General features: G+C 38.1%; 1 protein-coding gene across 3 annotated transcripts in view; it reads right to left on the minus strand.

The window, feature by feature from the left end:
- The window catches only part of DPY19L1 (dpy-19 like C-mannosyltransferase 1), a 212,274-nt gene that overhangs the window by 44,935 nt on the left and 153,803 nt on the right, over positions 1-13,536 (minus strand). For all 3 annotated transcript variants that reach the window (XM_063452080.1, XM_063452078.1, XM_063452079.1), the window contains exon 18: positions 3,984-4,008. In XM_063452080.1, the coding sequence (XP_063308150.1) occupies positions 3,984-4,008 (25 nt within the window). The remainder of the gene's footprint in view (positions 1-3,983; positions 4,009-13,536) is intronic.

Here is a 13,536-nt window from a genome sequence, read left to right on the forward strand (position 1 = left end):
GTTAACCATTTATTCACGCCGGTGTGGGTGGGGCGTGAGGGAGAGGGGATCGGTAGTGCTAGGAATACAGCTTTGTATTCCTTTAAGCACTCACCCAAGGCCTACAGCTGGAGACTCTGGAGTGGACCATTGACAGTCCCATCTTATATTTTACTGGCCCAAGTGAGCACAGCTACAACCATTTAAATAATTATTTAATGCGCTGCTGGAAAATTGAATGTGAGCAGAGTTAAATCGTGGGGCACTCCTCTGTCAACTGGGGCTAATTTGAGTGTCCTCTGGGCCTTTCTTAGCATGTGGGCATCACTACCTCATTAGTCTCTGATTTTTAGTTAAAGTGAGCAGCTGCAGTCTGCTCAATGTTTCGTAGATATGTCCCATAGTATGAGGGCATGATGGAGATTTTACACATCCATTATATTAACAATGTGTTATATTGATTCTTAATAGGCCAGTTACCACATGATAAACCCTCACAACACAAGTTTTTGTTTATTTAAAAACGATTTTCCTGCTGGCTGCTAGCTTTGCCAGTGGGCAAATAGTGCTTCAAAGGATATTTGCTTGCTAAAAAGCATGTGAACAATCTCCATCCTCATGGATGCATTGGCTCCATTTTTGTTTGAATCTGTGCGTTGTAAATATTCCAGATCCAATACTTTGTACAGGGTTAAAATGCAAAAAACACAAATGTTAAACACTACACTGAATGCATCTGGCCTATTGCTGTAAATTTGGTCATGCTGACAGAATTCCAACTGGAGTTCGGCAATTTTCACAGACTATTATCCATCTGGTGTTTAGTGAATAACTTTTACCAGCTGATACCTGTGGCTCCCACTGCTGGGGTCATTATACGGGCCTAATATTTTCAGATGCGCTGTATGCAGCGTTCAAAGTGCCTGAGTAGATTGCGCACTGCCGTGGTGATTCTAAGCTTTCAGCTCCTCAAGGTAGATCCCTAACAGGGTCTGAGTCAAATAGGTGGGATAAAGGTTTTTCTACCTCCACTTGAGAAACCCACTTTGGTGAAATGCGTTGTGGATATTTTAACTGTTTGTTTTACATTGTATTTTAATAAAGGTATTTTGGCCTCTTTCCACTGCAAGTGTGCCATTTTACTTGTTTATTATTTTCTACCTGTCATCCGATTTTAAGTTCCAGTGAGGACTACTCCAAAAGAATACACGGTGGGGATTATACCACTTACGCTTACATATTTAGCAGTTAGTCTGCCCAATTAAATGTGAGTACCTATTCTTAATAGAAACATAGAATGTGACGGCAGATAAGAACCATTCGGCCCATCTAGTCTGTCCAATTTTCTAAATACTTTCATTATTCCCTAGCCTTATCTTATAGTTAGGATAGCCTTATAGAAACATAGAATAAAGACGGTACAGGTAGGCAGATGTATCATCTTTATGCTATACTCCTGGTACCTTTTATACTGTGAGCACTATTGCTGTCTCTTACATTTTTTATGATCTTCATACTGATGGTACATCTGCCTACCTATACCGTCTCATGTATCCTATAAGTGGGGATTGTATCACTGTATGCCATTCAGACTAGAGCTAGGTCAAGCTCTATCAATTGTAAGTAGGGCCATAGACGTTTTTTTATTTTTATGTAATTCGGGGATTTTCTGCACCATTAGTTCTCTCTTTCTGTTGCATATATAGCTGCCAGGAATACTCTGATTTGACCCCATTCCAGAGAAACTACCCTGTCTTTGAGGTTTTATCTTCCAGCAAGTTTTAGCATTTGGATTCACACTTGGACTTATATTTGAACTTTCTTTTGCTTTTTCTTTGTTTGTCCATATAGATATAAGTTTTTTTGTGTCCTGATGAAAGCTCCTTAGAGGAGCTGAAACGTCGATTATTTTTTGAATAAAAGAAGAACTTTTGAATGATAAATCCTTGGAGTGCCGGTATCTTTCCTTATGTATTATCTAGCAACCAGAGCACCAGGTATTTTGGATTTTTTGGTTGGCGTGCAGGGGTTTTTCATATATATATTTATCTTTATCTCCCCTATTTGACTCATCTCTGTTGTTTATTATACTTTGAGGGAGCTTTTTGTTTTAAGGTGTGTCTGTCGCCTACTTTCATTTTTTGTGTGTATATATATATATATATATATATATATATATATATGTTCTTGTTGAAGTGCACTCACAGGACTAAATAATATTTCTAATCATGCTGTTTATTCAAGCATCAAGTAATGCAAAGAAGTGTCGACGTTTCAGTCCTTGCCGGACTTTTTTCAAGACAGTTTGATGGTGTGGGTCATTTCATTAAATACACACTACTGAAACATGATTGGAACAGAACTGAGGTTCAATTAAGTTTTAAGTGACGTGTATCATGTGAAAAGAATATCATGGGTGAGGCAATTACCAACCCTCACAGGAGTGAATAGTTAAGTGAGTGGTAATGTTGAGACAAAGTGTCTATAAACAATAAATTACATATTTACAACTATTTACATACATTGTATCATCATCTCCACAGCGAAAAAGCCGGGCTTCAATGGCCATGATATAAACAAAACACTAATATATCGTGCTCATAAATGCCAATTATGATTATCCATCTATATTGTTACTATCATGGTCACTGATTCCTCCTGCATTAACAACATGCAATATTATATTAATGATGTATCACAGCATTCATAAGATATGTCTACCCTTAATCTATGTATTATAGTTTATAGTTATCACATAACATGTTAGTTGTATGAATGTTGAATCAATCCATATCATTATCAAACATAAGTTGTAGGGTAAATAATTAATATAACCATATATCAACAGGACACTGATAGCTAGAGATGCTGAATACTGAATTAGCAAAAAAGGAAGATCTCCTAAACATTGCATTTTTTTACAAAGGCTCAAACCTCTCTTCTACCCTGAAAGAAATAATTGAATATTCATTATTATCTTCTGGGTAAAAAGCAGTAAAGTGGGTTCTTCTCATTCAGTCCAAGGGGGGCCAGCGTTTCCAATGTTTTATAATTAGGAATAGTGTAGTGTTAAGATTAGGAGTGAGGTTAGAGTAGGTATACGGTGTAAGCATAGGGACAGAGGTAGGGTTGGTGTAGCGCTAGAAGGACTTGATATAGGATTAGCGTTCGCTACCAAAAGCATATTGAGATCATAAACAATATAGGCATATAACAATCAAGACTGACACGTGAATCTATTTTGCGTTTTTTTTTTTTTCTTTAAATGCACTGGCTGTGTAAAAATTATTATAAGCAGAAATGTGAAAAATGACGGTTTTAATTTTTTCCCCATTTTTACATTTTTTAAATTCCACTTAACGTTGTACATGTACGATAATAAAAGAAAGCCCTTTCTGTCCTTTGGAAAAAAAAAAAAACAGTATAGAATATGCTTTGGTGCACTTGAAGAGAAACCCTTAATGTATGGTGAAACAAACACATACAAACTCCTAAATGGAAATAAACCGTAACATTGCAGGAGCTAAACTTGTTTTAATGCTTAGCGTATCCCTTTAAGGAAAATGTTGAGTTTCTAATTATTATTATTATTAAATTATTTATATAGCACCAACAAATTCCGCAGCGCTTTACAGTGGGTGGACGAACAGACATGTAGTTGTAACCAAACAAGTTGGACACACGGGAACAGAGGCACATTTTACAAGGCACACAAGAAGAACCTAAAATAGAAATATATAGACTAATGGCAGAAAAATGTTATCTTGCATGTACTAGTATTTCTGAGTAATTTGGATATTTATAGCCAAAAGGCCTGTCATTAAATAAACAAAAGTAGCAAATATAAACTAATGGACCTAATAATGTACATTAACCTTGTTTGGTCATATCACCTAAGAGTAGAAAAAAGCAATATGCTAAGGCTTTTGACAAGCAAATAAACTGGAAGCATTACTGCACATCATAATCTGGATACCATATTTATCTGAGGAATATTATCTTACCTCTCCACTGGTAGAATATCCCCACCTAAAACATAAATAAATAAATACATAAATAATTGAAACACAAGACATGCTTTATTCTGAAAAAAAAAAACAGTGGTTTTCCAAACTATTATTAGGATATATAAATTCGAAATGCAGATTATATTGCGAATCATTGTTTAATCAATTCCAACATGTATTATAAATATATACAGATTATTAGAAACCGGTTGGAAGGTACGGATAAATATATGCATCCTAAAAAATAGGAGTGGCCACTGTTTACTTAAAAACCAAAAAACAAACAAGCACAGACACATGCATAGTAATGCTTAATTATGTAAACCCCTCTGTGTTACAGTATAGAAATCCCCATAATAAGTTGTGCAAAAAGGGAGAGTAGAAGGAGATACATATTTATATAATTGGCCTCAATTACAAAGAAAATCCTAAACGCTAAAGAGAATATATAGCCTAATCCAAATTTTTAGAAGAAAGTAACTGAAGATTTTAGCTGCCTACCTCTAGTATAGGAAAAAAGAAGAAGACGTCTCTGTATTAGCTGAAGTTACAACTTATAAATTTAGTTTTTTTCCTCCATATAAGAAACACATACAAACCTTTTGGTTTTGTGCATGTTTTAGGATAGATGTCATCTATTAGTGGAGTGTGTTATTCCATCTTGTCTTCTCATAACTTTGATTTAAGGGGGGAAGTAGTTTCAGTAGCTATAGTCTTCCATTACTTTCTTTTAGCAATTTGGATTAGGTTAAATAGTCTCTCCCTCTACCACCCTACCAGTATCTTTTTTGCACAACTTCTATAGCTATGCTATAGGGATTTCCATAGCTATGCTGACCAACACATATTGCAAGACAAGCTGTTTTAGGTTGCTATCTTAATTTAACATTATATAATATAAACCCCTTAAGGACACATGACATGTTTGACATGTCATGATTCCCTTTCATTCCAGAAGTTTGGTCCTTAAGGGGTTAAATTAAGTGATCAATGTTATTTTACAAATTTTAGTGTTATTAAAGGTTAAGTGTTATACTAGGGCTCTCTGTTTAGGTACCTTTATGTTTGCTCACTTTTCTTTTTTGTGTTATTGTATTTTTTCTGGATTACCCCCACTGTGAGTAGTCCTTAGTTACTGTGATGACTATAGCCACATCCACTGGCTATCCACAATTTTAGTGGTTAGCAGTTTGATGCGTCCTTTTGTATTCCTAAGAATCTATGAAGTTTTCAAGTGCATTATTTTGACATATGGCAGTACAAATCTGGCTTCTAAACTTTATCACACACTAAAAAGTTACAGTTTCAACACTCTCAGCAGGGTCACACGCCCCAAACAATGAAAGGAACACAAACATGTATGCCTCACCCTATAAAACAGCATCTAGCCCCCCTGGCCCTACCTTGCTCACCTATATATAGTAAAACCTTTTTTTCCAGTCTGCTGGTGATTATCTCAGCTAGTCACAATGCTTTAAAATAGGAAAGCATTGGATTGGCTGAGATAGTCAATTCTGATGGATCTCAGCCAAAAGGGTAGGCCGGGAGGTGGAGCAAAACAATGTCCTGGCCAGCCAGCATCTCCTCATAGATATTAATTGAGGAAAGTTCAGTGTCTCCATGCAGAGGGCTACTAAAGGTGCCCTAGAAAGCACATTTAGTAGCCATATGAGGAGTGGCCACATAAGGTATCCATAGGCTGTAATGTAAACACTGCCTTTTTTCTGAAAAGACAGTGTTTACTGCAAAAAATCTGAAGGGACTGACTATACTGAACAGGACAAATACATTAAGCTGTGGTTGTTCTGGTGACTATATTGTCCCTTTAACCTAAGGTTATGCATTGCAGTGATGTTAAGAACACAAATGAAGAAATACAAAGTCTACAGCTTCCTAATAACACCAATAGGTTGAGCACTGATCATTACAGAATAAATCAGTGTATGCTTTACACTAAACCCTATTTGTTTTAATGGGCTTATTTTTCAATGTGGGACCAAGCACCACATCAAGGTATTGGTAAAACAGTGCTTACATCATTTAATCAATCCGTTCTCACCCAGTATATTTCACAATGTTTTTTTCATAGTTAAAAAAAACGCTACAAGACAGAGAGAAGAGAAAAGAGGGTGATCTCAACTGACCTCATTCCATTTTTAACAGCTAGAAAAACTTGATGAACGAATATAACCTACATTACTTAAAGTGAACCTGTCACGACAGTTTCACGTTAAATTATACATACCATTTATCTCTGTGTTTGCTTTAGACTTTCTTTTTCTCTTCACCAGACTAGTGAATGCTTCTTAGGTCTCTATTTTATTGACAGTGCAAATATTTTATTAGCACTTGCTGTTTATGCCATACTGCATTTTGTTTTATTGCATATAGTTAATTTACAGTGCCTTGCAAAAGTATTCACCCCCTTGGCATTTTTCATGTTTTGTTGCCTCACAACCTGGAATTAACATTGATTGTTTGAGGATTTGCATCATTTAATTTACAGAACATGCCCACAACTTTGAAGATTTTTTTTTTTTTTGTGAAGCAAACAACAAATAGGACAAAATAACAGAAAAAGTCAATGTGCATAACTATTCACCCCCCTAAAGCCAATACTTTGTAGAGTCGCTTTGGATAAGTCTCTATGAGCTTGCCACATCTTACCACTGGGATTTTTTTCCCCATTCCTCTTTGCAAAACTGCTCCAGCTCCTTCAAGTTGGATGGTTTGAGCTTATGAACAGCAATCTTTAAGTCTGACCACAGATTTTCTATTAAACATAGAAACATAGAATGTGACGGCAGATAAGAACCATTCGGCCCATCTAGTCTGCCCAGTTTTCTAAATACTTTCATTACTCCCTGGCCTTATCTTATAGTTAGGATAGCCTTATGCCTATCCCACGCATGCTTAAACTCCTTTACTGTGTTAACCTCTACCACTTCAGATGGAAGGCTATTCCATGCATCCACTACCCTCTCAGTAAAGTAATACTTCCTGGTATTATTTTTAAACCTTTGCCCCTCTAATTTAAGACTATGTCCTCTTGTTGTGGTAGTTTTTCTTCTTTTAAATATAGTCTCCTCCTTTACTGTGTTGATTCCCTTTATGTATTTAAATGTTTCTATCATATCCCCCCCTGTCTCGTCTTTCATCCAAGCTATACATGTTAAGATCCTTTAACCTTTCCTTGTAAGTTTTATCCTGCAATCCATGAACCAGTTTAGTAGCCCTTCTTTGAACTCTCTCTAAGGTATCAATATCCTTCTGAAGATATGGTCTCCAGTACTGTGTACAGTACTCCAAGTGAGGTCTCACCAGTGTTCTGTACAATGGCATGAGCACTTCCCTCTTTCTACTGCTAATACCTCTCCCTATACAACCAAGCATTCTGCTAGCATTTCCTGCTGCTCTATTACATTGTCTGCCTGCCTTTAAGTCATCAGAAACAATCACCCCTAAATCCCTTTCCTCAGATGTTGAGGTTAGGACTCTATCAAATATTCTGTACTCTGCCCTTGGGTTTTTACGTCCAAGATGCATTATCTTGCACTTATCCACATTAAATGTCAGTTGCCACAACTCTGACCATTTTTCTAGTTTACCTAAATCATTTGCCATTTGGCTTATCCCTCCTGGAACATCAACCCTGTTACATATCTTAGTATCATCCGCAAACCATCAAGACCTTCTGCAATATCACTAATAAAAATATTAAAGAGAATGGGTCCAAGTACAGATCCCTGAGGTACCCCACTGGTGAAAAGCCCAAGCTTCGAATATACTCCATTGACTACAACCCTCTGTTGCCTGTCACTCAGCCACTGCCTTACCCATTCAACAATATTGGAATCCAAACTCAAAGATTGTAGTTTATTGATAAGCCTTCTATGTGCAACAGTGTCAAAAGCCTAACTGAAATCTAGGTAAGCAATGTCTACTGCACCACCCTGATCTATAATTTTAGTTACCCAATCAAAAAAATCAATAAGATTAGTTTGGCATGATCTCCCTGAAGTAAACCCATGTTGTCTCTGATCTTGAAATCCATGTGTTTTTAGATGTTCAACAATCCTATCCTTTAACATGGTTTCCATCACTTTCCCCACTAATGAAGTAAGGCTTACTGGCCTATAGTTGCCCGACTCCTCCCTATTACCTTTCTTGTGAATGTGCACAACATTCGCTAACTTCCAATCTTCTGGGACTACTCCTGTTAACAATGATTGGTTAAATAAATCTGTTAATGGTTTTGCTAGTACACCACTAAGCTCTTTTAATAGCTTTGGGTGTATTCCATCAGGTCCAATCGACTTATTTGTCTTTACTTTTGACAGTTGAAATAGAACTTTTTCCTCTGTAAACTCATGTGTAATAAATGCCTCATTTATCCATTTTCTTAACTGAGGTCCCTTTTCCTTCATTTTCATCTGTAATTTTTTAACTACCTATTGGATTAAGGTAGTAGGTAAAAAGTGGGGGGTGAATACTTTTGCAAGGCACATTATGTTGTTTGTTTTGATTGCATTTCTTATCCTTCTTCTACTTTCCATATCCCCCTCGACCTCAAGGAAGACTCCCCTGTTTAGATTCCCACAAAAATAATAAATCTAAAATAATTAAGAGCTTCCGTATACACCTTGGATGTTTTTGGGATCGGTTTATGTAGCGGTTACAAATAGAGTAGTTCCTATGACCCAAAATGACATCATCTTTCTTTTATCTACTTTATTAATGATAAGGGTCTCAACAGCCCCCATAAGTGCTGTATTTTGCTAAAAGATGCAAACAGCTTTAAAGCAACAATTATGTGCATAATAGAGACACATTTGTGCTCTCCCAAGTCTATATTCTACCAAACACACAATAGGGTTTTATGCTTGCTCACAAACTAAAACCAAAGCAGTCTCAATCTTGTTCCATAAAGACTGGACCTTTCAGTTAAACAACAAATAAGAAGATCCAGAAGGTAGATTTCTGCTTCTGGAAGGATTGCTAAATAATGAACATACATCAATAGTATCTCTTCATGTGCCTAATTCTTTTTAAATCCACTTTCTTACACAAGGTTTTGCTAAAATAGAAAAGATAAGGAAATAAAGACTAGTGATTAGTGGAGATTTTTAGAGTAGACTCCATAGATCTTAGGGGGAAAGCACTGTCCACAGCGGCTCTACAGATGAGCACTAAACTAAAAGATGTTCTAAATAAATACCAACTACATGATACATCGAAGGAACATAACCCTACTGACCACGGTTATATAGATTTTTTTGCATCAAAAATATTCACGTATTGATTAATGCTTAACCGTTTCTTTCAATCTGCAATCTCTCACCCAGACCATCACATGAGGCTCATTGAGGCAGAACAAAACGTTTGCTCTTTGATAAGATAGTAATATTATTACTTACATGTCATTATTTTTCAACTGCAACACAACTACTCCAGCTGATATCTTCAACACATAGTTAGCACACAAAGCTGTCATCAGAGGACATATACAACAGGGCTCCATCAAAAAATGGAAATGGATTCAACAATCTGATAAACTCACAAAACTGCTCTCAGAAGTAGAAGCCATCAATAAGAATTATCCCACCAGGGAACTATTTAAGCGCATCTCCCAAACAACTAAAAGCTCTAGAATTGCAAGACACTGCTCGAGCTCGAGACCACATATTGAATATGCTGTGCAATTTTGGGCACCTGTTCTAAAGAAGGATATCATGGCACTAGAAAAAGTGCAGAGGCGGGCTACAAAATTAATAAAAGGAATGGAACATATCAGCTATGAAGAAAGGTTAACAAATTTAAACCTATTTAGTTTAGAAAAACGTCGCCTGAGAGGGGATATGATAACATTATACAAATATATTCGGGGCCAATACAAACCATTGTGTGGAAATCTATTCACAAACCGGACTTTACATAGGACACGAGGCCATGCGTTTAGACTGGAAGAAAGAAGATTTCGTCTAAGGCAAAGGAAAGGTTTTTTTACTGTAAGAACAATCAGGATGTGGAATTCTCTGCCTGAAGAAGTGGTTTTATCAGAGTCCATACAGATGTTCAAACAGCTACTAGATGCATACTTGCAAAGACAGAATATTCAAGGATATAATCTTTCAATGTAGGGTAATAACTGCTTGATTCAAGGATAAATCTGACTGCCATTCTGGGGTCAAGAAGGAATTTTTTGTCCTAGCTTGTTGCAAAATTGTGCTTCAAACTGGGGTTTTTTTTTTTTTTTTTTTCTTTTGGATCAACAGCAAAAAACAGGTGTGAGGAAGGCTGAACTTGATGGACGCAAGTCTCTTTTCAGCTATCTAACTATGTAACTATGAGCCATGTGTAATATAAATCACATTTACTATTCTAAATAGAACAGGAAAAATGTTAGCTGCTAAACTCAAAATGAGAGATATACAGAACAGGATACTTTTTCTTATCAACTCAGATGGGGTGACGGTGACCAACTCAGTCACTCATTGAATGAATTTGCTAAATTCTACACAACCTTGTACAGCTTGCCTGACAATACAGAGATGAACAATCCATCACAAATAGATAGTAACACCTACCTCACAGATGTGCCACTAGCAGTAATTTTACTAGACCAAGCCCAACTTCTAATTGCCCCCATCAGAGAAGAGAAAATAATTACATGTAAGCCATAATCATCGCACTTATGACAAATCACAACTTGAACTATCTTGCTTTGCATGTAATGCGTCTATCTCATATATTAGTTTCCGCTTTTATGTTGCATTACTGAAATAAATGAACTTTTGCACAATATTATAATTTTTCAAGTATCACCTGCAGGGCCGGATTAACATAGGGGCTGATAGAGCTGCAGCTCCAGGCCCAGGCCCAGGCCCATGGATTTAAAAAAAAAAAAAAAAAAAAATGTTTTAACACACTTCTCTTAGGGTTGCCAGGTATTTCTCATGTATTTCTTATGGTTGCCAGGTGTTTCTCAGAAGTATTTCTCAGGTATTTGAGGCTACCTAGCCGGTGCCGGTATTGCAGTATAACTGGCAATACAAATGTCTGTCTTAGTATAAACCGAGATTATTCTGCAATACCAGCGCTGGCCAGTAGGTCACTGTTTGTGTGGAGAGAGGCAGGGATAAGAAGTTACAGCATCTCCCTCCCTGCCTCTCTCTACACACTGATCCGCGGGGGAGCAGCTCTGCACAGATAGTCCAGACAGCAGCCCTGAGTCTGCGAGACATGGGGTCGGTGAGAGACTTTGGGACGCTGAGACACTGGGAGACATAGGGACACTGGGGAACCTGAGACGCTAGGGACACATTGGTCCCATGTCTCCCAGTGGCCCCTAGTCTCTGTATCCCCATGTCTCCCAGCCAGTGTCCCTTGTGTCTCCCAGAGTCCCCTAGTGTCCCAGAATGCCCATGTATATCAGGGTCCCCATGTCTCAGAGTGTCCCCTAGTGTCCTAGTGACATCAGAATGCTGGAAGACATGGGGACACAGACTCCAAGGGACACTGGGAGACATGGGGATACAAACACTAGAGGGACATATGGATACTGAGTCACTAGGGGACACTGGGAGACATGGGGACACTGGGCGACTGAGACCTGGGAGACATGGGCCACTCCCAGTGTCCCCATATCTCCCAGCCAGTGTCCCTAGTATCACAGTATCCCCATGTCTCCCAGTGTCTCTTAATATCCGTAGTATGCCAGTGTCCCTAGTGTCTCAGCGTTTCCTAGTCTCCCAAAGCCCCCTAGTCTCAAGTGTCTTAGTGTCCCCTAGTATAAAAGAAAAAATCTCAGGCACTCACTGTGATAGATTTAAGAAGGTTTATTGGACACCACAACATTTCGACCTGTACCCAGGTCTTTATCAAGTCTTCAGTGTCCCCTATGTATCGCAGTGTCCCCTGTGTATCAGAGTGTGTCAGTGCCCAATGTCTCCCAGTGTCCCTGGTGTCTCTCAGTATCTATAATGTCTCAGTGTCCTTAGTGCCTCAGTTTCCCCTAGTCACTCAGAATCCCCTAGTCTACCAGTATACCCATGTCTAACAGTGCCCCCAAGTGTCTTAGTGTATCCTAATATAAAATAAAAAAATCTCAGGCACTCACTGTGATAGATTTAAGAAGGTTTATTGAACACCGCAATGTTTTGACCTGTACCCAGGTATTTATCAAGTCTCCAGTGTCCCCAGGTCTCCCAGTGTTCCCTAGTATCTCAGTGTCCCCTAGTGTCCTAGTGACATGGGGACACTGGGATACATGGGGACACAGACACTAAGGGACTGAGAGACATGGGGACACAGACATGCCCCCTTTTTGTGTATGTTCGCCCCTTTCGGCAGTTCTGGTTATGTGATTTGTGTCAGTGGCCCATCCTTTCACCCCATCCATAGACTTCCTGCTTTACTGGACACTGCTGTTTACTTGAAAGATGAAAGCTTGAGATTAGCATAGGGTATGTGTTTTCTCATAGCTGCATCCTATGAGTTTCCCTCCAGCACCATCTCCACATCACATACATGACGTTTAAGAGGTAGTACTGTTTTAATGTTTATGGTCAATAAGATTTTGTAATTAGGCCCATCATAATGGTCAGCACCAGGCCCACTGGGTTCTTAATCTGGCCCTGATCACCTGTATACGTAGCCTGCCAAAAACCAAAGTGCCAGAACCAGATGGTTTTTACAACCTATACTACTTGATGTTCTCCAACTTACTAGTCCCATAATTAACTACTTAATTCAATAAAATGATAGACACAGCAGATATTCCAGCAGAAATGTAAGCCACGCATCTCATTTACTTAACAAAACCAGGAAAACTGCCCACCACTGAGAGGGTAGTGGATTCATGGAATAGCATTGCAGCTATATTGGTAGAGGTTAACACAGTGAGGGAGTTTAAGCATGCGTGGGATAGGCATAAGGCTATCCTAAATATAAGATAAGGTCAGGGACTAATGAAAGTATTTAGAACAATGGGCAGACTAGATGGGCTGAATGGGTCTTATCTGCCGTCACTTTCTATGTTTCACTTGTGCCAACTTCAGGCCTGTAGGACACTATATTATTTGCCAAGATCTTAACTAATCACTGAATGAATGGCTTCAGATCTCTCCTAGCAGTGCAAGATATTAGACAACTAATAGTATAATTTTATAAAAACAATATAGTCAAAACCCAAGTACTTCCAGTTAATGTACCCAAAACAAAATTTACATCACTACAAGCCTCCTTTCTCTGCTCCATTGGATAAATATTTATATACTGCTGGAACAACCACATCCTACAATCACATAAACTACAACCACAGTCAAACTATCCTCACCATTATGTTGGTCATAACGAGGAAATAACGCACAGATCACATGGCAAGCAAGAGAAATTTGAAAAAGTAAGTCCATCTGGGACAGCTGTTTCCCTGGCCAAGAAAATAGAAACTCCAAATGTGCAGGGAGTCTTCTATTGTTTCTCCTCCTTACCCCCTTTCCTTCTTCATCCTCCACCACTGTGTTACAATCTTATTATTATTATTATTATA

The sequence above is a fragment of the Pelobates fuscus genome, chromosome 4, assembly GCF_036172605.1.
Source record: "Pelobates fuscus isolate aPelFus1 chromosome 4, aPelFus1.pri, whole genome shotgun sequence".
Taxonomy (NCBI): domain Eukaryota; kingdom Metazoa; phylum Chordata; class Amphibia; order Anura; family Pelobatidae; genus Pelobates; species Pelobates fuscus.